Source organism: Pseudochaenichthys georgianus, chromosome 22 (genome assembly GCF_902827115.2).
Source record: "Pseudochaenichthys georgianus chromosome 22, fPseGeo1.2, whole genome shotgun sequence".
In the NCBI taxonomy this organism is placed as follows: Eukaryota; Metazoa; Chordata; class Actinopteri; order Perciformes; family Channichthyidae; genus Pseudochaenichthys; species Pseudochaenichthys georgianus.
Genome location: NC_047524.1, coordinates 15,681,812 through 15,705,949, shown reverse-complemented (window position 1 = coordinate 15,705,949; position 24,138 = coordinate 15,681,812). Strand labels below are relative to the sequence as shown.

Here is a 24,138-nt window from a genome sequence, read left to right as displayed (position 1 = left end):
ATGGTTGTTGTCAAATGTTGTTAACACAACGGCAGGAACATCCCGTCCCGCCTCCTCACAGCTGATGTGCGTCTGTTCAGCTTGACTGGGCTGTAATGAGGAGATGGAGCTCACTCTTGCTGTAGTCCTGTGTCTTGGATCCTCTATCCTGAGTTCTGGATTAAGTCGTGGACGTTCGGGTCGTGGCTGAACCTGTCTCTGCGGTCCTGCCTGGGTCTCGTCATGCTGCTTCCCTGATGGCTTCCACAGGATTGTAGCTGACATCCTCGTGGATTCATCTTCTTATGACAGACACATGCATTTCCTAACATTCGGTCTACTGTAAAATGCATTATCTCTTGGATTTACACACGGCATCTATTGCACGTCTGTCCGTCCTGGGAGAGGGATCCCTCCTCTGTTGCTCTCCCTGAGGTTTCTCCCATTTCCTCTTAAACTGTGGGTTTTCTCTGGAAGTTTCTCCTTAAACGATGTGAGGGTCTAAGGATAGAGGGTGTCGTTTTTCTCATACTGATATTCTGAACTATCTGTGCTGTTGTATTTGCTGTAAAGTGTCTCTACTGTAGGCTATTTTTATATAATATGTACAGCACTTTGGCTCGACCAAAAATCGTTCATAAATGTGCTATATAAATAAAACTTGATTTGATTTTACTCTTTTTTTCAATTAGGACAGAACACAGTCAGCCATTGGCCCTCCAACTCAATCTCATCAGACGCTTTGCTTGCTTTCTCGCTGCATTCAAACTGGACTCAGTGAAGGGAGCCCAATCACCCGTCTGTGTTCTCCAGTTAAAGAAACCTGCATCAGCATAATCAAGTCCCACCACTGTTCAGATTCTGTTAGTCCGAAATGAGCACTGTACACAGTTCCCTGACTCTGACCTGCCTGTGCAGGTTTAATGCTCTCTGATACTACCAGCCACTGGCATTCACCACCATTAGAATCCCATCCTGCTTAGCTAGGTGCATCTGACACTAATGGAGACTGACTCTGCCCATTTGCTCTGCGTTGCCCCTTTCATTTCTTGCAGCTACCACACTTGTGTCCAAATAGAGCCAGGGTGGGGAGGATTGCTGCTCTCAAAGTCGAGACGCATTCATAATCCTATGGATCATCCGTGGATCAAGAGCTGAAGTCGTATCTCTTATCTGTTGCCTCGCTCTCCCCAGGCACAGATTGGCCTGTGTTGATTAGCAGAGTGTGAAGGAAAGTGTGCACACATTCAGAGGAGGCACTCCTTCTGGATTAATATTTGTTTCCCTTGTTTGGATAGGGAGGACTGCTCTCTCTTTCTTTCTCTCTCATACAGTGGCTGTTCCTAATGACCCAGTGTTTGCATAGATTTGCTGTCTGGTTTGCTTCAGAGAATTTACAAAAGCTTGCTTTATTCTGAGGTGATGTGAAACGTGCTCGCACAGCATTTCTTCTGTTTTGCTTGTTGGTGCATCATTTCCATGCACTCATTTATAAATCATAAGTAGGTCAGTAAGACTTAAAGGGATTCTCTCACATACTGTAGATATACATAATGCACTGTTCTGTTCATCCAGGGGAAATTAGGTCAACAAACTGGATTTAGTCTTATGTATACGTTTAAATATTCATCACAGAACATGTGTACACTATATTTGTTTTTATCAATACCTACAACTGTGTAATTTCCATTTACCAGGATTGGAGAGAGACCAAATGAGAAACACATGCTGGCAGAGCTACTGTACATGAGCAGAGCAGGGATTGGTCCAGAGCTCTGTCACTCAAACAGAAAATGCTTCCCGACTTCCTCTGTCCTCCTTTCCTGGTGCAGCCTGGGAGGAGGGAGGGGAATGTATATTTTCTCTGTGAGCTGCCGGAGCTCCTTCAGCCTGCTCCTCACCACCTGTCCTTGACTTACTGAGTTCCGACGAGACTGAGAGGAAGCTGTGCTGCTCACTCCTCCCTGTGCTTTCTCTCCGTCTGTGTTTATGTGAGCAGCTACATTTAACACAAATCGTTCACTCTGTTTCTTTCTACCTGTGGTGCTTCAGAGGAGTGGCGGGGAGAGAGGAGCGTCTGTCCTCGGCCGGTGGAGCTCTGATGGGAGGCGCTGCTGGCTCTGGCTGGGACTGGGGATGCTGACCGGGGGGAGGGAGGGCCTGTTTGAGCTGGGACAGCAGCTCCAGCAGCAGGGGGAGTCTCAGGCTGCCCTCCACTGCTTCCTCAGCTGCCTGTTGGGACTGACCCATGTGCAGAGCTTCAACTCTCTGCCCAACTGCCTACACCAGGTGAGCAAGAAGACTGAAGACTCCACACCAAATACACTCATAACATTTGTGTCACTCTGTCCCTTTCTTTGTCTTACACCCACCAACTTGTATGTTAATTACATGCATTCACTAATGTACTGTATCAACTCCCACCAACTTGTGTGTTAATTACATGCATTCACTAATGTACTGTATCATCTTTTTACACAGCTGTATAGACACATTTGCACCACTTCTCCTGTCAAGCATCATACATTATCCCACACCATGACACACAGGAGACATTCAACCTTGATTTCACCAACACAATGTCAAATGTAACAGTCCGTCATGTGTCTCTGTGTTGACACTGTGAGAGCATTTACTAGAGCTAATAGTGTGCATGCAGCTAAATTAGGTACAGGACGCTGCACTCATACAGTAACAATGTGGTTGGACTGCTCACATTGTTAACAATACTACAGTGCCCAGTTAATGTCCCATTGTGTGTGGGCTATGTTTTGCTATTTCTGGTTCACAGGCTTTGTAGCACTCTGTATCCAGGCCAAAGATTTAGCAGATTACACACTGGGGTCCTTTGTAAGGCAAGGTTACCATTTTAATTCTGTTTAGTAATGCTTGAAGGAATGTCCCTCATATCAAAACAAAGCCTCTAAACCAGAACTTTGGAATGTGTTTCACCATGTTGATCAGTGCTGTGCAGAAAAGAAGGATTACTTGTTATGACGGTACATGACACCATACACGCACACAAGCAGGAATGATGTTGTAACTTGATAATTAACCATGTCCATTGTCTGGTCTTTACAGATCGCAGAACTCTTCATCACTGAAAAGAACTGTATCCTTTACTCAGGGAAAGACTCTCACCACATCATACACTTTTACTTTCACAAGGATCGTAAGTGTTAGCAAGCAGGCTAACTACACAGCTAGCATTTCCTTGTTGTGAGGTGGACATGTAAAGGATTGTCTTTGGTGGGAGGCGTGCCAAATTCCAGCACAATGGAGGATGTAGCCCCTTTTAGAGAAAGCAGTATAAACTGAGGGGTATAAATGGATGCCTGTGTGTGAGGTCATACTTACACATTTGTCCCAGAATGCCTTGTGTGTTGTGTGCAGCTCAGGCTGTGTGTCTGTCTCTTAAGAGGATTTGTACGCTCTTATCTCTGCACAACAGAGTGGAAGAGCACTAATTAACCTGTTTCCGTTCTGACTAGCCTCTTCATCGCCACTCACTGCTCCTATAAACTATAATAGAATAGGACATGGAGATAATAGAGGGGTGTTTCGTGTCAGTATATATTACCTCCATGACTCTTCTCCCGGTTATTGAGACACTCCAACACTTAACTTGCCAGCTCAGGTTATCTACCTCAGCATGCCTCTATCCCTTACTGTCCATTTTCCAAAATAGCTCGATTTGCTGAGCTTTACTTCATCAATAGCCATCAGTAGGCCCCGCACATAATGGTACTTAAGAGAGTTATCTACCATGACAGGGTTAAATCTTTTGACATACAGTAATTTATTATGTAGCATCATCAATAGTAATGGTTTCAAACTGTGGCGTTTTATGAATGTCAGAGTTACTTTGTTACATGGTTTTTACTTTTAGTGAAAGGTAACAGCCAGGAAATTATATTATTCATTAAGTAGGTCAGCAGCAGAGCGGACCAAATCTAAATAATTTAAACCCAAAAAGCATTTTAAGTACTCCGCTACAATATGATATTTGCAATGGCATGAAACAGTAAGAACTACATCTAATTATATTGATAATACCAGTGTGTGCAGTGATTGAAAGTATGTAATCATTTTCAAGTTTAACTTATTTTCAGTACTTTTCTTTGGCATCAAAGTAACTGCAGCGGGGATGTTGTGTGTTTTTAAATGGTCCTCTGGGGAAGGAGGTGAAGGGTCAGTGTGCTCAAACAGAGAGGATATGTGAACTTTAGAGTTTCACACAAATGTCTACGACAACAGGATGTACTGTGTCGCCTTACATTTTGTCTGTGGGGTCAAACTAATCTTCCCAATTAGGAAACTAACTCAATGTATATATGTGTGGCTTGATGTATCATTATCAGAGCTGGCAGTATCTACAAGTGACCTTTGTCAGCAGCCAAAAGCCCTTTTGGCTGCTGAGTGTTTACTGATATGCGTTTCTTGGGAAGCCAACGTAGCAATTAGAATGTAATCTCAAATAGAGGGGTGTATCAGTCATACTTGATCCTGTGATCTATAACTCTTCTGGCTAGAGACGATATTGTGCTTCATCTCAGTGCACCATTAGCAGAGCAGTGCTGCACGTGTGTTGAGATGTGTGTGTGTGTGTGTGTGTGTGTGTGTGTGTGTGTGTGTGTGTGTGTGTGTGTGTGTGTGTGTGTGTGTGTGTGTGTGTGTGTGTGTGTGTGTGTGTGTGTGTGTGTGTGTGTGTGTGTGTGTGTGTGTGTGTGTGTGTGTGTGTGTGTGTGTGTGTGTGTGTGTGTGTGTGTGTGTGTGTGTGTGTGTGTGTGTGTGTGTGTGTGTGTGTGTGTGTGTGTGTGTGTGCGTGTGTTTGGTGGAGCACATATTCCCCGGAGAGCATAGTGTGAGGTCTCTGTTGTGGTCCAGTCAGGCTAAAAATAGGAGGCAGAAGTAGTAGACTGACCTTTGATGATGGCTGCTCCCCTAATCCTCCCTCCCAGATGGTCCACTTCAAACTCACATTATTCCCTGAAGCCAGGTGATTGCAGAAACTGGGGCAGGTACAATGCATCACCTATTATCCTGTGTTATATCAGGATTTGCTTTAAACCATAACAAAAGTGTAGTATTGTATGCAAAAAGGAGTTTCACTTTATTTCCAAAAATGCTAGGTTTTCATACAGGTTGGAATATTATCTTTACTGTAATGTTCAGTAAAGTTTTCTGGTATAATCAGATGCAAAACAATCTTTCCTTTTGATAACTATCCTTTCCTTTTAATGAGGAGCATATCTAGAGTAGGTGACTGCACTTTGCCTCAGTGTTCCTGTTGGATCTTGTTCCTGTTGTTTTGGTTCAGTTGTGTGCAGTACTGCCATTATTCTCCAGGTGCCAACATAAAGTAAACCAGCTGTTGTTCTTTTCACCTTTAAGAATTTCTAACCTTAAAAGTAATGTCTATCTTTCCTATCTCAATATAAGAGTACTTTATATTGATGTATAATTGGCAAATAGTGTGAAAGTTAAACACCTAGAATGTAATGTATAGTGTTTTCCCCTCAGGAGATCTGGTGTTAAGTAGGACGTTTATACAGGCAGGGCTTTGTTTATTTTAAGCATTCTCCTTCTCATTGGTCTTTAAATTCACCTGACAAGCATCTGTGGTGTCATTTTACAGAGGGACGGACTCTCAGTATGCAGAATGCTTTGATAAAGTGAAGAGGCTCTATTTTTAGAGTGTTTTCATGGAAACAAAAAGTGGCATTCAGATCAATCAAGAGGATTCTGTACAAAACACCAATTCAAAAGACAAGGATAATACGATATGATACAAAGGGATGTAATCAGATACAACTACAGTATGAGATTTAACATTTGAAACTTGATATGCACCCACTTCAAATCACTACAAAAACCACAAACACCAGCTCTTGGTTACTACACGTTCTGTTTGTCTCGAGGGCTGAAAAAACAGCATGGAGCTTGGCTGGGTTTAACTGCAATAACCGACTAAAATCTATTGACATCCATGACTTATCCTTCACCTTTAAGAACAGATGAGAAGGCCCTGCAGTTCATCCAGGCGGAGAAAATGTTCTATGAGGTGGCATTGATCGAGCTCACGGCTCTTCAGGGGAGCACAGGCAAGTACTTTTGACAGGACGATGTCGATGAATACTGTAGGTCCACATACAGTGTTGAATGTAATATACTACCATACCATGCAGCCTTGGTTAAATGATCTACTTTTGTGTTGGTAATGCTTTGTTTTCTTGATAGCCTTCTAAGAAGTTTCATGTGAAATACATGATTATAGGTAAAATAGTAATAGTGTTAATTTTGTATTAATGATTTGATTCAAATGTAATGTAATGTTATAGTGTAACCTAGATCCTTTTTGGTCAGTGCACATCAGATGAGTTGAATGTGTAAAGATGAACATGTGGCAACAGGCAGGTATATCATTTAGTGTTGAATTGTGAATTCATATTTACTTGTGTTTAACTTGATTTTAAGGATGGTTTAAGCTTTTAATGTAACACCATTAATGTCAACGTATTACTTGTGTAACAACTAAGTCACTATTATAACACCCAATCGCAAACTTTCCTAATTAATATCATTTATTTGAAAATAACATGAAATATTAATTTTAATTTTGAGGCTGTTAGCAGATCAGCAGATGCACTGAGGCTGTTCATTGGCTGACAGTCTTTCTTTAGTGGGCAGCTCTCCAAACAAACTGACCCAAACATAATGTATAGCCTATTACACAGTGTGCCTCTTCAACAGCTCAAACATATATTCTGTTAGCTCATAAAGCCAATATGAAATGACATCCTCTTCCTGCCCAAGGAATCTTTGTTTACAATATACATGGTGTAGCTTTAAGCGGACATTCACAGCGAGGCCGCTCATTCATCAGCTGCTCTCCCGCTGTCTGCAGCTGAGGAAGCAGTTTAGCATGAGCACAGTGGAGGCGAACGGGAAAGACATTGTCGAAGACAAATGGCCACACATCTCATTGGTTGCTGTGTGTTGCTGTGGAATACTGAAAGCCTTGATTCAGCACTCACTTGGATTGAATTATGTATGCCCAGAGGCATAGCTGGCACGACGGCTGCATCTAACAATCTCTCTTCCTCTCACTGTTTCCTATCTCCTATGAACCCTTCTCTGTATCCCCACTGACCGCTCACATAATTGTAGTTTTGTAATGCAAACAAACCTTACCAGTTACAATGATTCATTTGCACTTGCTTTTTGCACGGATTACACGCCAAACTAATTTCCACCTCCATTATTGTGAGTGTGTACAGTACACGCTGTGTGTTTGTAGTGTGTCACCGTGGGCCTGCGTGTGTCTCAGTGTTCCAGTGGGCGTGGTGACTGTTGTTTGACTCCCGTATCTGCTCTCTCCTGCCCTTATCTCTGCTCTCTTGTCTCCAGTCCTCAGTTGGCTCCACTCTGCTGTTCAGGCTCAGAGTCCGCAGCAGTGCCAGACAGGCTGATAGCCAGGCCTCATTGTTTTTTTAATTCTGTGCAGTGTGAGAGGAGTAAAGAGACCACAGGACAGCTAGGAGAAAGGGATTGATAGTGTAAGGAGCAGAGGGAAAGACTAAGTGTTTAGCTGGCGGGCAGACGGTGACTCCATGCCCTGTGTTTGTGTAACAGAGTCTCAGGAGGAGGCTACACTGGGCTCTGCAGGATGGGCGACCCCAGAGGAGCTGTCGGAGCAGGCCTCCCAGGCTCAGCACCTCGAACGGCTGGCCCAGCTCTGCATCGTGAGCAAACAGTAGGTAAAACTGTGTCCTGCTGCAGCTTCTGTGGCGCAATTAATGAGGCGGTACATGTTCTGTGAGTTTAAGGACTCGGGGGGGCTCATCAGGAGAGAATTTATGGTGAAATAAATTCACTTTTATGACTGTTTTACTACCATATATATTTTTTATATATATATAAAAATGTGTGTGAGTCGAATTGGAACATTCATTATTTTATAGTGCTGATTCAGTAGTAACACATATTTGCATTTGTTTTATAACGGAAGAAGCAGCGGCAATAAAAAGCTAATTTGTTTATAAAGTCTAACCCTGAGCAAAGCTACAGCGTGCTGAAATAATCTTACAGAATGACAGTAAAACGAATATTTGGGTCACTAGGGTAAATTTGTTTGGCAGTTTAACGAAGCCCCTTTAATGAATGTATCACTTATCTTTGATCACAGTTATCTGTCGTGTGCGTCCCGAATGTCCATGTATGCGCATTCACCTCTCTCGTATGGACATTTCTCAAACTAGATAAACTCCGTCTCAAGGTCTTTTTAGCTAGAGTTGAATTTCCCTGTAGATGGAGAAAAGAGACACCGCACTCTACCTGAGTGTTACAGAAGAAATAGCTAAACTGGATCTGGTGTCTCCTGTTGCAGGGGTACTTTGTTAGGCCGTAGCATGCACCCATGTTCTGAGCCTCTGTTGTCATTGTTGGAATTAGGCCATTTAACCTCACAGCCAGAGAGGGTGGCAGAGGGTGGAAGGGCGGCTCAACGGAGGGCCGGTCACGCTGCTTCATTAATGAAAGGAACATACAGTAATTAAACTTACATGAGAGTGTACTGATTGTGCATGGCTGTTCCCAGAGGCTTTGGTTTCTGGCAAAAGCATAACAAGCTATTGGTTTTTCTCTTTCATCTTTTCTTGCAGACTTGCCCTTTGGGGATTATAAAAGTTGTAAGTAACATAAAAAAAATCGAACCAGCTTTGGTTTTTCCAAGAGGGGAAATAGTCGTTATGTTTTACTACTATCATCATAAACCTCAGTCCCAATCTTTGTTTTGTGTGTAGACAGGAAGTTGTAATACTCCCTGAATATTTCAGCAATGTTTTAGGAAGTCCTTTTGGCCGGCAAAGGGCGTTTCTGTCGTCGCTGATCAGATGTCTCCTGAAAAGGACGTTCTGAAGAAGTGCAAACTGACACCTGGCTATTACTAATTGAAGGAAGTGTAGGTTTGGAGCAGCGAAGCTGACATCTGTCACACTAAACAGAGCTTGCTCTACATTTATAGGTTGTGACGCGAGGGTGATGAATGTCCTTGGCTGACTCTCCATGGCAGATATGAGTGGAACAGCTGGCAGATTCTCAATGTACCACATCATGTTCATCAAGCTTAGCACCAAGCACAAGAGTAGTGAAAGGGCACAAGTCAGTAAACAAACCCGTAAGCGCCATGCCTTCTGAAACTCACACTGGAGAATAGAAAGGGGCCGTTAGTACTGGCAGAAATAGAAGGTTTCCACTTCCTGCCGGAGGCGCCTGGGCACCTGCAGCCCTGCGCTCCGTGTCTAATCACAGCTCGCAGATGTTTAGATTCGTCATGCTGCTGAAACTGATATGCTCACCTGGCAAAGCAGCACGGGCCACTAGACTTTATTAAGGTCACGCTCTGCTGTTGTTGTTTGCTTTGAATAGATTGTGTTTAAATGGAAGAAGAATGTGCAGAGGTCATCTGATAATTCAGTGCCATTTTTAAGTCTTATGTTTTTAGTACTGGTATAAAATATTGAACACCAGTGAAAAAGAAAGTAGTCTATTTGTTTAACGGATTCCTTTTCCTTTCAGACCTCATCTCGCTTTAGAATACAGCGGTAAGGTATGTCCATCATTCTCTCTGCTTCATTTCTCGATTTTTGAGCAGATTAAATATTTTATAGCACTCTTTGTGTGGAATTCAAATCCCTGCGATCTCTTTATTAATGTTTCAGGCTGCAAAGATCCACCAGAGGGCTTTTGGTAATGACCACCCCATTACAGCCAGGAGCCTGGAGCTAATGGCCACCGTCTATGCAGAAATCGGCAAGACTGAATATTCAGGTAAACACTCGCATGGGATGATTGACACGAGAGGCACAGTTAATCCTGACCTATGATCCTGACACAATGTTAATAGGGAAAGGCAAACATGGTTGTATGTTGAGGTCATCTCTCTCCACAGTGCATATTTAACATTCAGTCTGAGGGTGGATCTTTGCGTCTCGTGAGACATTACAAAGCCAGAACAGTCATGTTGATCTCAAGTTATGTCCTCTCTGCTTTAGAGAGCACACCGCACAGGGTTGGAAGCAATTCAGTTACCCTTTTAACCATGTCAACTCGTGAAAATGTTAAATCAATAAACACACAAAGTTATGTCGGACACAAAAGTGCTTTTATGCAGGCCATCAAAAGAAAGTAGCTTTGTGGCAGTTTGAGGGCACAGTTTTGTTGTACAGTGTGTATGCTTGGCTTGCTTTGAGAGAGAGCAACACTCTCTGAACTCTGCGTTTTTGGGAGGACTGCTGCGGTGTGAAAAAGTAATATGCACAAACCAGCCTTGCTGTCGAGTCAGCTTTCAGAGGCGGTGGTGCTGAACAGCAGGACTGGAGAGTACAGCATATAAAGACAAAGATTTATAACACTCCTTGTTCACCTCAGAACATCATAAATGTGTTTGGTGAGATGGTGAGAGTGCAGGGATAGATGTAGTTGTTGTTGCAGATCAGCACACACAGAGGTCTCTGTGCACTTTATGCAACCTTTTACTTTGTATTGTACACAGAGAAATCCTCTTTGACCCGCCCACTGTAAGAGGATTGAACCGGGGCATGTTTAAGTGGTTGCAGCATTTGTCCCTTGGACACTGTTCGGTGTAAAGTGGGTCATTCCCCCTCCCTCAGCTAAAAAACTATTTATATAAGTACAAATATGATGTCAGCTGTAGTGTGTTGTGTTGCACTATGTGGAAACGCTTTGAAACGTTGATGAGTGATTAGCCAAACTGCTAACTACCTAAGAGATTGAAAATTGTTAAGGTGTCGTGAGGCAGTCAAGCCCTTTTTTGTTTCACTCTATTTAAAGCATATGAGGGGCCGTACAGGGTGTAATTCATACTGGTCCTCTCACGCACATACATTCTCCTTTCTCATACATACATGTTCACTCTTACACACGTACATTCTCCTTTCACATACATACATGTTCACTCTTACACACGTACATTCTCCTTTCACATACATACATGTTCACTCTTACACACGTACATTCTCCTTTCACATACATACATGTTCACTCTTACACACGTACATTCTCCTTTCACATACATACATGTTCACTCTTACACACGTACATTCTCCTTTCACATACATACATGTTCACTCTTACACACGTACATTCTCCTTTCACATACATACATGTTCACTCTTACACACGTACATTCTCCTTTCTCATACATACATGTTCACTCTTACACACGTACATTCTCCTTTCACATACATACATGTTCACTCTTACACACGTACATTCTCCTTTCACATACATACATGTTCACTCTTACACACGTACATTCTCCTTTCACATACATACATTTTCACTCTTACACACGTATATATATTTACACTCACACATACATTTTGCTCGCATAGTATCATATTTAAATGCACACATTCATACATTGTCACTCACACATTTTTACATTTTGTTCTCATATTCATATATTTTAATGCTCATATTTATACATTTTGCTCTCATGCACATTCATTCAATGTTTACATTTCATATTATAAATAATATATGCATGTATGAAGACAATATATGTATGCAAGAGAAGAATGCATGTATGTGTGAGAGAAAGTATAGTGGAAACGGAAGGAGCATGGTTGAAACGGAAGGCAGGTCATTATCGCGCTGTGATTGGCTCAGAAGGTCGAGCTTATAAAGGATGATTACCTGCCCTAAATATGACCCACTTTACTTCACAAAAGTGGGAAATTGAGTGTCAATTATAATACCTTTTTGGAAGCGCATATTAACACGTGTACGTTTTATTATGATTATCAATATATGCAGTCTGAAGGGTGGTACGGTTTACTTTTGTTTGCATCTTTCTGTATTTTCTTACATATGAAACAAAGTTTACACTTGTTTCATTATTTTATATAAAACATATAAACGTACTGTACTTAAAGGCCTATCTGTCTGTGTCTCTCTCTGTCAATGAACAGTTGATTAAGTCATGAAAGTGATTCATCAGCTAGAGTTGACAGACGAAGCAATTCAGGATTATTGAGACGGAGGATCATTTTACTTTCTTTTTACCTTTTGGGAAGTACATCGCTTCTGATGAGTTCAAGGCCTTTGCCTCATGTTTATAACTAGAAAGTACTAAGCTGCTCTCTCCCTGGCACTGACAAAGTTACCTGCCGTCTTTTCTAAGACACATTTGCATAATTACTTTTGAATGTTTTACCCCGCCTCACAGTCTGGCTTAAGAGCAGGCTGCAGACTCCGGTGTGAAGCAGACCGAGCTCACTACTGCTGTACTGTGTGGTCATAACTCTCTTACTAGACTCCCTGGGTCAGTGTGTGTCTGCACTGTCCAAACGCTTCGCTGCTGCAGAGTCCATCAGAGACACCGTCAACTGTACTCCTCATTCCCACCGGGAGAAACACTCAGAGGTCCGCCAGAGGAAGGACACCCACCACCAACAGGAGGACGCACCGACACTTAAGGTAGTGTAACGAGCAGACATGTTCAGCAGTGTGACTCTGGGTTGTTTGTCCAAGATGTGTTCCTCCCAGCTGTTTGATGCCGACCTTTGAAATGTATCAGGAGTTTGCAACGGGTATATTCATCCTCAGGTGTATCTGATGCAGGTCACCAATGGCAAAGTGCCCACCTCCATTCTAAAGAGGCCATGTCCCAGCTACGGGTCAGACACTGAACCAAACCACAGACGGAAAGGCGAGCGGAGGGTCCGATTCAGGGAGCCAGAGACCACAGTACATGGTGAGTGGAATCACAAGTAAACAGTCTAACGGAACAGATGCTGCCCTCTGCTGCTTTTATACCTCAACCAAACTATGACTTATTTTCACCTTTACTTCCTTCAGCCTGGCCTGTGTATGCCCTTCGCTGAAAAGAGAAAGGACAAAATGATTTCCAACATCCTGAGATTGCATCGTAAACTATTGTCCTTTGGGGATTATGTACTATATAAAAATAACATAATGCTGTAAGACCCCCAAACATGAGCAAGTGATTTACTCTTGGTAATTAATTATGCATGCAAATGAGGCACCTTGGAGTCTGCTCCAGAGAGATAGGAGAGTCTGTGAGGGCTCAGCAGCTGGTGTTCAGGTTAGCTCCTGTGGACTGACTGGCCTCTTCTCTCTCGGCTTCACAGAAATACCTTACTGTTACTCCGTAGGGGGTAAGTTTGTCTGAAAATGTGAAGATTAACTATGTTAACGTGCATGACAAAATGGCAACGGCACACTTTTTATGTAAAGAAAAAGTCAACAAAATATGAGTATATGTATGTGTGAAAAAGGGATTTAAGTTGTTAGGTAATGGGTGTAAATCAAATGTCACTTGTGATTAACGTTTGATATAACTTTCCCCCTAAACAATGTTTGAAACACATAGAGCACCAGTTTGTGTGACAAGGCCTCCACTACACCCTAGTCACATTATATCATCCATTAAAAACGTCCCCTCTTGAGGTCTTGAATGTGTTAGGTAAACAGGAATAAGAGGGATCTGTGCATCTAGCAATTCAAATGCTCATTTACAAATCAAAATTGTACTTTTTGTTGTTGTAGCCTATGAGACGACAGCGTCCCGCCCCCACCTCGCCCTGTTCACCTGCCTCTTCCTGCTGATGTCCTGCCTGGGCGTGGCCATGTACTGCACAGACCGCCGGCGCCCTCAGAGAGTGTGTGAGGAGCTGGAGGCCACGCTGGCTGTCCACCTGCTGCACATGAAGCAGCTGCTGTGGGGCTGCTGGATATGGCTGACTATGCAGTGACTGAGACCGACCACAGGTGGCGACATCGAGCCCCCTTTAATTTTTTCAGACTCTCTTTTTTTTTCTATCTCTGAAGGAGCCCAGGCCTACAAACACTTCAGCCTTTTTTTGCAAGGCTCTGAACGCTGTCAGTGACAAAGGGGAAAAATGTAATCCCAGAAATATGTAGCTTCCATGTCTGTATGTCTGTCTGTATATGTGCTAAGGTGGTGGGCACGCCACTCCTTATTTAGCATATGGTTTTGAACATCTGCAATGTTGATGCTCACATATACTGTGAGTCACTTAATCACCAAAACCATTCGATCTCTCAGTTTGAGTCACAGTCTATAGGTGAGTGAATGTTTCCATGGAATGCACATTTGTATTTTGTTACAATACACCATATTTGTATATCAGATATAACACAGAACTGAATGTGTATATATATATGGATCAATATACTAAGGACTATCACATTATTCAGCCTTGTAATTGCACATAAAAGAATGTAGACATGTTTGGAAACAGCTTTGATTGGCACTTTTGCAGGAGGACGAGGATGGACACAGATGTGTGAACTGTTGGATAATGATCTGTGAGAATGGAAACACAGGGCTGCATCATTTCACAGCACCAGGTTGATTGTCTAATAGAGGGGAAACGCATCCTTTACAGACTGGCTGCTGTCCTGTACGACTGACTGTCTTCAGCTCCACTGAAGAGAAAATCTGCAGCACAATGTTATAATTCTCTCTCCTTATCTATCGTTGAAGAGAGTATACTCAAACTGAATGAATAATAATGCTTTTAACAGTGTTCCTCTTTATAACCGCTTTAATCCAACAAATTACCCTTGATCCTAAATGTTATTTATTCTTCTATACTGTATATCTGCATCTACACTTATATCCAACTTTCAATAATCTTTACTTTTTTTTACTTTTTGTTACCTATTGCATTTCTATTTAAAACACCCGTATTCAGGTTTTAACCGTGCTTTCAAATGCTCACCAAGCTTTGGAGAAATACATGTTTTCAAAACATTTAAAATCAATATATTTAATTTGATTAATTTCTTTAATACTAATAAGAGGCCAAACACAGAAATATAGCAGAATCAGATTCTGTATGTTATTGTCCCCAAATTCAAGCCACACAAATGTATTATAGAAGGGCACAGTGATGCACATCAGACCTCATTATGAGCAATAACACACATCTCACAGTTTCCAGTAAAACATGTCGCTTTATATAACAGGTTTCAGGGTTTGGAAGAAAAGCATCGGATTTTGGAGGTTTCACATTTGAATGTCAAAGCAATATTAGGCTAATAACGCCTGTATAGAAGAAACAAACACTCTCAACTCCGTACTGTCAGACTCAATTGTCAATAGCAATAAAATAGGCTATCCAGTAAACACATGTCCTGCATATGCACATTTAGCTTAGAAGCAGCTTATCATGGCTGTCTACATGTTTATGGTCACTTTGAAAGAAGTGCCTTTATGGAGGGTTTTCTTGGTTCCTACTGTTTTATGATTTCACTTGTTTTGAATAAAACTGTCATTGCCTATCAAGGTCAGGCAGGTGATGTGCTTTCTTCCTGTTATCCCTGCCAAAAAGTAAGTGTGTGATGTGTATGTAAAAGGGAGAAAGATGCATGCGGGTACATTTGTGCGTCTACTCACAGTCACACAGTATATTAGTTTGTAGCCTATAAAGTGTGAAGAAGAGGCCTGAGTTACTATATGGCACAAATATGATTTTTATCTCACATAGATTGCTAAAAGCATATTTGGACCGGCTGCCCGATACCTAAATGTACTGAACTACAATTTGTCATTTTATGAAACACCTTTTGTCACTGCTGATAAAGGTTTGAATACGTTGCTACAGCACATATCCTTTTACTTTGCTGCCACATGCAAAGACTTCTTCATTGAGATTGAGATTCATTGCACATCCTACCAGATAAAATCCTTCCTTAGGAATACATTTATTGGTGTATAAAACTAAAAACAACAACCCTCTACATCTAAAAACCACCACCCTATTAATTTTTCATGCATTTGGTCCATGCAGAACTTTCACAAAGACAACATGATCCACTGGCCAATCAGTCCTGCCATTAATAATGGGTTGCTAAATAGAAACAACTGGAGGTACTGGCATTTCCATTATATGGGCTGAACACTGCGGGGGCTGAACTATGGTTGTTTGTGTTGAAGAGGAATGCAAGCACTGGACGAATAAGCTCAATAAGGCTAAATTCCTCAAGGATTAAACACCACTGGGAGATTTTTGGAGGGACAATCAATTGCCTTTGGAGAACAAAGCTAAAACCGGTTTGATTCAATTCATGATCAATGAGAGCGAAAGCCATTTGATTGTCTACAGAGGCAAAAATTGGTGTGTGTGTGTGTGTGTGTGTGTGTGTGTGTGTGTGTGTGTGTGTGTGTGTGGTTGTGTGTGTGTGTGTGTGTGTGTGTGGTGTGTGGTAGTGTGTGTGCTGTGTGTGTGTGTGGTGTGTGTGTGTGTGTGTGTGTGTGTGTGGTGTGTGTGTGTGTGGTGTGTGTGTGTGTGTGTGTGTGTGTGTGTGTGTGTGTGTCCTCTGGTTTCTAGATCAGGCCGCTCTTGAGGTCAGAGTTGCGGCGAGAGGAGCGGCCCAGCAGAAGGTCCTTCTCGTGGATCAGGCTGTCCAGAAGGTCCTCTTGTCTGTAGTTGTGGTAGACCTTAAGGAAGGCCATCACCGCGATCCCAAGCCAAGTGAGCCACGCAGCCCACAGGCCGAACTGGAGACAGAAGGAAATCATTGTAAATAACTAGAATTCAGGATGTGGTTATCTTTCCTGAAGGATATTAACCATAGTCTTACCTGAGCTATAGCAAACTGGTCGTAGAAAGCCGAGTTGTCCAGGCCGAGTTCTAGATCAGTGTCCTGCAGGTCTTCACAACTAAAATATGACACAAAAGCTGGTGTTGAGGACGACCGCTGCATTGTAAAAGGAAATGTTCTGAAGAATTGAGTTTGTGTACTGCTCTCTTACCTGCTGGGCATAGTTCCACCCTCTGTGACGGAGTCGCACCACATGTTGAAACCAACACTGATGATGGTGCTGGACAGGAAGACTGTGAACACCACCAGGGAGCTGATCAGCAGGTTGAGGAATGCGTTAAAGATGGAGCTGCAGACAGGTAGAACAGAGGATAAAACTGTGAAATCCCTGATTTATGTTTACATTATCCATATCAGGTCTATCACATGGCTTTATTTAGTTATGTGTGTTTATAATGCCCTTCCAGTCAGACGTGAAAATTATGACCTAGGTTGGAAATACTGTATGTTAGCCACAGTAGGCAGTGACTTAGATGTTTCAAAGGCAACAGTGTATTGCCTCCATCTTTTTAATGGAGGACCACAATGACTAGTCCTTGTTATATACTCATTATATGGCATTCATCATAGCATAGCCTACATTACACGCAGTGCCAGAATAACACATATGGAAGGGCATGGGAGATGGCCAAATAAAAACACTTCTACATTGAGCCCTACGTGATGCAGCATGCCCTGAGCTTTTAATAGCGCTGTATTGAATTGTGTTGACAGAGCACAAGTGAACGGTCACTCACTCGTCGTGTCCTTTGCACAGTAAGAAGAGCAGCCTCCATGCCTGCACTGCGGACAGTATGAGGGACGATATCCCGACAAAAGTGATGAAGCTGCACGAGGACTCGGGTCCCCACTCCTCCACGATAAAGCGCTGCTTCGACACCGTGATGTTCTCGTTTTGCCACATTCCCCGCGTGAAGAGCAGGCATTTCCCTCCGAAATCCTCCGTGTTTTCAGACATAGGCACCACTGCGATGAAGCCGAAAACGAAGGCAAAAAAATAAAGGATGCATTGCCCGAAAATTAAATTATCGAGGGCCATTTTTCTATCTGCCTCTGCTGCTCTCTGCGTCCAGGAGAAACTGCGGCTGCGCAGTGGAGGCAGCGATGAGCGGAGCAGCATCCGACGCTCAAACTGCTGGGGGGGGCTCCAGGGGTCCACAATACATCTGATCTGCATCCAGCTGTGGAGATCTTCACTGGTCCTCTCATTTACACGGATAGTTAACACTTATATGACTCTAAATTCAAAGATTCAAAATGTTTAATATCATATCATACACAACTTCAGTGTAGTCTGACAATGATGGTATTGTCAAATCTAATGAAAAAGTCACAGTAGAGTATGTTGAAAAAACGACATAGTAGTATATTATAGTATGTTGAAAGAACATGAAAAGAGTTATATTATAGTATGTTCAAAAAAGGTATATTTTAGTAGGCCTACATGGAAAATATCATGAAAAAGTCATAGGTTAGGGTGATGAAAAATCATAGTGTCCGAGGTGTTAAGGCTTCAAAGATACTTCTGTGTAACAAGAACTTAGGAACTTTAGTACTTTTTGGAGCGTCACAGACAGCACCTCCGTTTATTATTGTAGAGTCACACCACACTCTCCTTCACAACTTCAGGACAGACTGTGCATGCTCAAAACACATGACCTCTCAACCCAATGTACATGCGTTCCCCACCTTACTGAAAGAAAATGTTCCCACTTTCCACAAACATGGGTGGAGAACACAACAAAACATAAAAAAAACTATACAACAATGAAAAACCCAAAACTTAACAAAATTACACAATACCCTGCAGAACAATACATGTATGCATGACGTAAAAAAAACAAAAGAACATTTTTGAATAAAAACAATGACAAACAAAACACATCCACAGCCCAAATAAGACATCAAACTTGGCATGATGACATAACCTATTCTCCTGTCCTGCACACTTGAAACATGAAAAGAACATAACATTTGAATAATGTACCCAACATCCAGCATACATATTTGGTAATATGGTAATTATCTATTTAAAAGAAAATTCAAGATTGTAAAAAATTGCCATAGCGTACAATTGTTCTCGTACGCTTGGTGTAACTTTTCAGATAATGTTTATTTGAGGTGGCCAGTGCAATCATGCCCTTGTACACACCTGCAACCCTACACACACACACACACACACACACACACACACACACACACACACACACACACACACACACACACACACACACACCACACACACACACACACACACACACACACACACCATGTATACATCACTTCAGGGGACATTACATTGACTTACATGCATTTCCTGGAGACTTATCCTAACCTTAACCATAACCAACACATGCCTAACCCTTACCCTTAACCTTACCCTAATCCTAACCCTAACCAAGTCTTCACCCTAAAATTAATGATCCCCCTTATGGGGACCTCCAATTTGTCCCCATAAGCGAGGCGAGTCCCCACACGTGACTGTGTAAACAGATGTAGGTCCCCACAAGTATAGTAATGCTAGGCCACACACACACCACACACACACACACACACACACACACACACACACACACACACACACACACACACACACACACACACACACACACACACACACTGACTGTACTCAGAAATGAGAGTAATGGTTTGTTTATACATGGTGACAGTCCTTAAGGAAGGGCAGGTAGCTGTCACAGCCATCTGACACGCTTCACTGAGCCCATCTGGTGAGCTGGCCAAGGTGTCTCACCGCCCCTCGACCACCCAGCCTCTCCGCCGCTCACAGTGCCCTCCAGTGGGCAAGGCCCCTGCATAGTCAGACCCTCTGTCTGATGTTCTTACCTCAATGATGTCCTTGATGTAGTCCACAGATGCTGCACAATGGGATGAAAATACCTTCAGATAAAAGGGAAGCAGCAAAGAGACCAGCTTCTTTACAGACTAGCATGCATGCAGTGTGCGCACCAAAACAAATATGAATGATTTGTGTGCATAGACATGCACAAAGATTTAGAGCTTCCCAGACCAGAGAGATGGTTATTTGTATCCAAAGTGCCGCATTTTGCATGCTCTCCCTTGCACATGATTTATGTGTCATTTTGCTGCTCCACAGCTCTCTTTTTTCCATGATGTTATCAGCTCTCAGATTAGCTTGAGTCATTGCGTGTGCTTATGTGCATGTGTGCTCGAGGTCTGCTTTTAGACAACATTAGGTATTGTAACTTGTGTTTCATGCTCCTTATGCATTTTTCTCTGGCAGATCTTTATTCGTATATGATAAATTGTCCAGAAGACTATTTCCTTATAATACATCAAGTTGCAGTTTAGACCTTTTTTTGTTGATGTATTACACTGCTTGTAACACAGCATTCTCTCCTTTTCTAATAGAAAATCAGAGCACATGAAGTGAACCATAACTATGCTGCCATGCTAATGTTCTGGCTAGACTTCAGACATCACCTGGTATCAGAGCTGCTGCCACACCTGCAAGGTCACAGAGTACATCAGAATAACTCTATAAGGCATTCCTGCTTAACACAAACAGGAGATTACATGCACATCCACACACAGAACTCCGGACCACACTTTTAAATAATGCAGCATGTGTGGGCTCGTGAACTGGCCACCCAGGGGAGACCCAGAGCACAAGTGTGTCAAGCTGAAATATGTGTTAAGTTATTCACCCCCAGAACAAGCTAACGTGGGAGGGAGGGGGGTGAGGTAGGAGGATGCTAACCCAAATGCAGTCCCTTGGCTATGTGCAAATATGGGAGCGATGGGCAGCAGAAAGCACTGGGAGGTCATCCATTTTTCATGAGATGCAATGGCAGCAAAGCAAACATCCTTTTTTCTAGAGGAAAGAAAACAGTCAAGAATCTTAAGTGCAGAATTATTTTCAAGGACACCACACTGCATTTGTTGTGAAGAGCATTTATGTTTAAAATGGACTAACATGGACCCTTGTGAACAGATAATACACATACACAATATAAGCCAACATTATTCTTTTTTATTGAGTTACATATTTAATAGTTTGTGTTTATCAATAATCCCTGAGAAATCCATTAATGAGTGTTTCTGACCGTGGAGGGAAAAAGGTGTGGCAGGACAATATCAGCGGGTGGGAAAGGTTGCTGATAGAAGCAGAAGCAACAGCCATCAGATTATACTGACCCGCTGATTGATGAGGAAGGGGAGACGGATCACTTCAAGGTGAAAAGTCTATGCGGTGCTCACCAAGCCTGTCGGTTTCAGTCAGTTCATTTGGTGCAAGTTTATCCTTACATTACAATGTGAATCTGATCTGAATCAATACAAATGTTATAGACTTAGCAAATATATTCCATTCAGTTCATAAACTAGATGTGTTTTATGTCTTCATGCTCTCTTCACTCGTTTCCCTTTCCGTAGTGTTCTCCCACTTCTTATGGCACCTTGTGAACCTTTCCCCAAACTGCTCCAACCCGCAGGCTCCTCTTTGTCTGCCTGTAACACGAAACAAAAGCAGAAAACAGACACAATTACAGCCTCATATCCTGGGCAGTGATGTGGATGGCCTGATGAAATATCCTGTACCCATTAATCTTTCCCCAGAGGGGCGCAGGAGAATGGGTGCACTGATTAAATGCTCCTAATAGAGGCCATTCGTCTCCCCTCGGATCCTGAACGTTTCAACATCATCCAACACTACTCCCCGCCTCCGTCTGTGAACATATTGGTATTTTCATAAAGACAGCAAAGTCGATAATATTCCACTCTGTGATATCTTTTTAAGCGGATATGATCTCTTTGTGAGCTTTTTCCATTTGATCGATTACTTGGTTTTGAACACGGTGAATATCTCGTTTACAAGTTAGCCAAAACAATCATAATAAACAGTCACGCATGAGGTCATACGAGACAAGATCAGAATTTATAGCTAACACTAATTACTATGTTTAATATCCTGATGTTCTTATCTTTAGCCACTATTCCATTACATAGATTATGGTTTGATCAGCCAGTAAGGGTTTGTCCTAAACTCATTTTCACACATTAGTCATTCATATCTGACAATTAAGCTAATCCTACACGGCATCATTTCTAGCCAGGATGAACAATTAGATAACTAACAGCACTGCTTTCAACACAACCCCCCGGAAACACACTCACACTGAGAGTGCAAGTTAATGGGTGTAATGCATTCACTACAAACATGCACTGTACAACCAAAGTAGATTGGTTGTGATAAACACACACTGTTTGTACAGTGCATGCTACTCAGGCCTGAGGTATAATTATCATTAATTAACATGGCGTAAACGTTTCACCTGCCAAGCTCCATATGGTCCCCAAATCTCAACAAAAATAATTAGGTGACTGCATCCCAATCAAACAATTATCCAATCAACTCTCAGTAAAACAATTACATGGTCATTTCTGTGCAATGATTTGACAGTGCTTGTTCAAGTCGATGCACAACATTATAATTATGCAATATAAAGAGGTGACGACATCAGCTTCAGATATTATATTTTAGACGAATAATTGTTTCTCTTAAGTCTGCACTTCAAGAAACAACACAATTGATTGATACCCCCTCAAATACAGCCTTCACATTTGTAAAATGACATCATTGTAAGCTGGGATCTTAAAGCAGCTGTGTTAATGCTTGAGGACAGGAGAAAGAGGGATGAAGGGTAGTAAAGAGGGCACCTGCTGGGTTGTGATGGGGCTAAATCATCAGGGACCAGAAATGAGATCATCGAATCAGAGCTGCTGTTCGGGTCCTTAACTGGAACAACAGTGACCCCTACTGTTCCCACTGGCTTACATCTCCTTATGACGAACACACCGTAGCTCCATGCACAGCACGTATCATCAGTAAAAGGTACCTGTTCGCCATCGCTGCTGTCGCCTTTCTTTGTTGCAGTGAAGTCCATGAAGTTAACCAGACTGTTGGAGTATGGTTGGCCCAGAACAAAAGAAGGCCTCTTATCCTCTGTGGATGAACGGAAACAAAAACGTGAATATAACATCAAAATGATCTCTTTGTTTCTAATGATACTTCACCAGTTCTAATGATCCATATCAGACTTAATCTGTAATCCAGAGGCTGCCTATTTGACACTATCCTTTTAATTGTATGCAACATTTCTCCACTCTCATGTCTTTAACCCTTGTCCCGCTGACAAGGTTGGGGCATCAGCAAGGGGCAATAGGCCGTGGACCCCTGAGGCCCCGCGGTGATGAGCACAACGCGGCAGATGGAGGGAGGTCTGCCTGCAGTGGAAGACGGTATACACCCCTCATAGAAAGAGTGGGGGAGGGGGTTGAAGGGGTTGTTTTATGGATGACTGACTGCTTCAGCAAGGTTAAGGGAACCAATCTCTGACACTTCACTTCCTCACCAGTCCCCCTCTCCTCACAGCGCAGACCCCCTGCCTCTGCTACATGTACCTGTGTGCTGCACCATGATGTGAACAGCGGCCCCTCTGACATATAATTACATCCCTCCAGAACACAAACACAAATTATTCATGCTTAGACCAATGCTAGCAAGGACGTCAATGGGGTATTCAATTAGCACGTGTAAGAAGCTTTTGCAATGTTTAATAAGCTCTAAAAAAAGACAACATGTTTCCTTATCTTTACAGACCCGTGTACACTATTTGGTTGTAAATGGTGGTATATGAATAGTAGTGTTTATTCTTAAGTATAAAGAAAATTGAAAATGCTTTACCTGATGTAAAAGTCGCTCCTGGTGCTTTAGTAGGTAGAAGGCCAGTGGAGGCTTTCAAGCAAAGGCCCATGTTGTATTGTTCAAGCCAGGCTGAGGTGCTCTTGACATCCATCTGTAATTGGGCTTGGAGGGAGCACTCATTGGTGTTATCAGAAGGAGCAGAGGTGGTTATGAGGTCGCAGGTTATGCTGGGGGTCAGAGAGCTACCAGAGAAGTGAAGCTGTGAGGGGAAAATTGAGCTGCTCACAGGGGTGAGGAGGGAGAAGTCCTGCTGACCCGGCTCTAAATCCCCTGAGCCTGTGGCTGCTGGATCCTCTGAGTGAAGGTCAGTCAGAAGGTCCTGAGTGGTTTCAGACAGCGCCCAGGAGAGGTCTTGATTGAAGCATGCAGCTGTTTCCTCTTGCTGGTCAGGCTCATATGTTTTCTGGTCACACACAGTGAAAAATAATACACATGAAGAGCCCCATTTTGTAAAAAGGTAATCAATCTACGGTATGTAGTTTCACGTTAAAGAGAGCTTTGCATACCATATTAACTTCCTTTTCCATGAAAAAGTCAGATATGTCTGCTTCACTAAAATTGAATATATGTGAGGGCATGCAGTCTGATTGGTCCTCTTGGTTGAGTGACAACGCAGAGCTGCACAGATCAGTGACATCTGGGGGTCCATGAACTATGTCCTCTCCTCTGCTGGTCATTTTCTCTGCGGGTAAATGTTCATGCAGTGATGTGAACATTCAGTGAAGAACAATTTA

General features: G+C 42.5%; 2 protein-coding genes across 2 annotated transcripts; one reads left to right on the top strand and one right to left on the bottom strand.

The window, feature by feature from the left end:
- The first annotated feature begins 400 nt into the window (after nt 1-400).
- c22h14orf180 (chromosome 22 C14orf180 homolog) lies at nt 401-15,345 on the top strand. The gene is made up of 11 exons (XM_034111076.2): nt 401-472; nt 2,032-2,268; nt 3,061-3,091; nt 5,997-6,083; nt 7,615-7,735; nt 9,559-9,589; nt 9,702-9,810; nt 12,320-12,483; nt 12,613-12,760; nt 13,158-13,184; nt 13,576-15,345. The coding sequence occupies exons 2-11, from the start codon at nt 2,116-2,118 to the stop codon at nt 13,779-13,781; spliced, it is 1,077 nt and encodes a 358-aa protein (XP_033966967.1). The 5' UTR covers nt 401-472; nt 2,032-2,115; the 3' UTR covers nt 13,782-15,345.
- Nucleotides 15,346-16,337: 992 nt separating this feature from the next.
- LOC117468138 (transmembrane protein 179) lies at nt 16,338-17,731 on the bottom strand. Its single transcript, XM_034112130.2, has 4 exons — nt 17,397-17,731; nt 16,811-16,948; nt 16,639-16,717; nt 16,338-16,555 (listed from the first exon to the last, which is right to left on the bottom strand). Exons 1-4 carry the CDS (start codon nt 17,696-17,698, stop codon nt 16,382-16,384), a joined length of 693 nt encoding a protein of 230 aa, XP_033968021.1. The 5' UTR covers nt 17,699-17,731; the 3' UTR covers nt 16,338-16,381.
- Nucleotides 17,732-24,138: the final 6,407 nt, after the last annotated feature.

What these genes read in the sequence shown, in the direction of transcription:
- c22h14orf180 (XM_034111076.2), top strand. Translation starts at nt 2,116, where the DNA reads ATGCTGACCGGGGGGAGGGAGGGCCTGTTTGAGCTGGGACAGCAGCTC. An exon ending in CTTTAGAATACAGCGGTAAG is followed by an intron (nt 9,590 to 9,701) that starts GTATGTCCATCA and finishes TTAATGTTTCAG; the next exon opens with GCTGCAAAGATCCACCAGAG. An exon ending in AGGACGCACCGACACTTAAG is followed by an intron (nt 12,484 to 12,612) that starts GTAGTGTAACGA and finishes ATTCATCCTCAG; the next exon opens with GTGTATCTGATGCAGGTCAC.
- LOC117468138 (XM_034112130.2), bottom strand. Translation starts at nt 17,698, where the DNA reads ATGGCCCTCGATAATTTAATTTTCGGGCAATGCATCCTTTATTTTTTT. An exon ending in CTGTGCAAAGGACACGACGA is followed by an intron (nt 16,949 to 17,396) that starts GTGAGTGACCGT and finishes ACCTGTCTGCAG; the next exon opens with CTCCATCTTTAACGCATTCC. An exon ending in GGTGGAACTATGCCCAGCAG is followed by an intron (nt 16,718 to 16,810) that starts GTAAGAGAGCAG and finishes GTCATATTTTAG; the next exon opens with TTGTGAAGACCTGCAGGACA.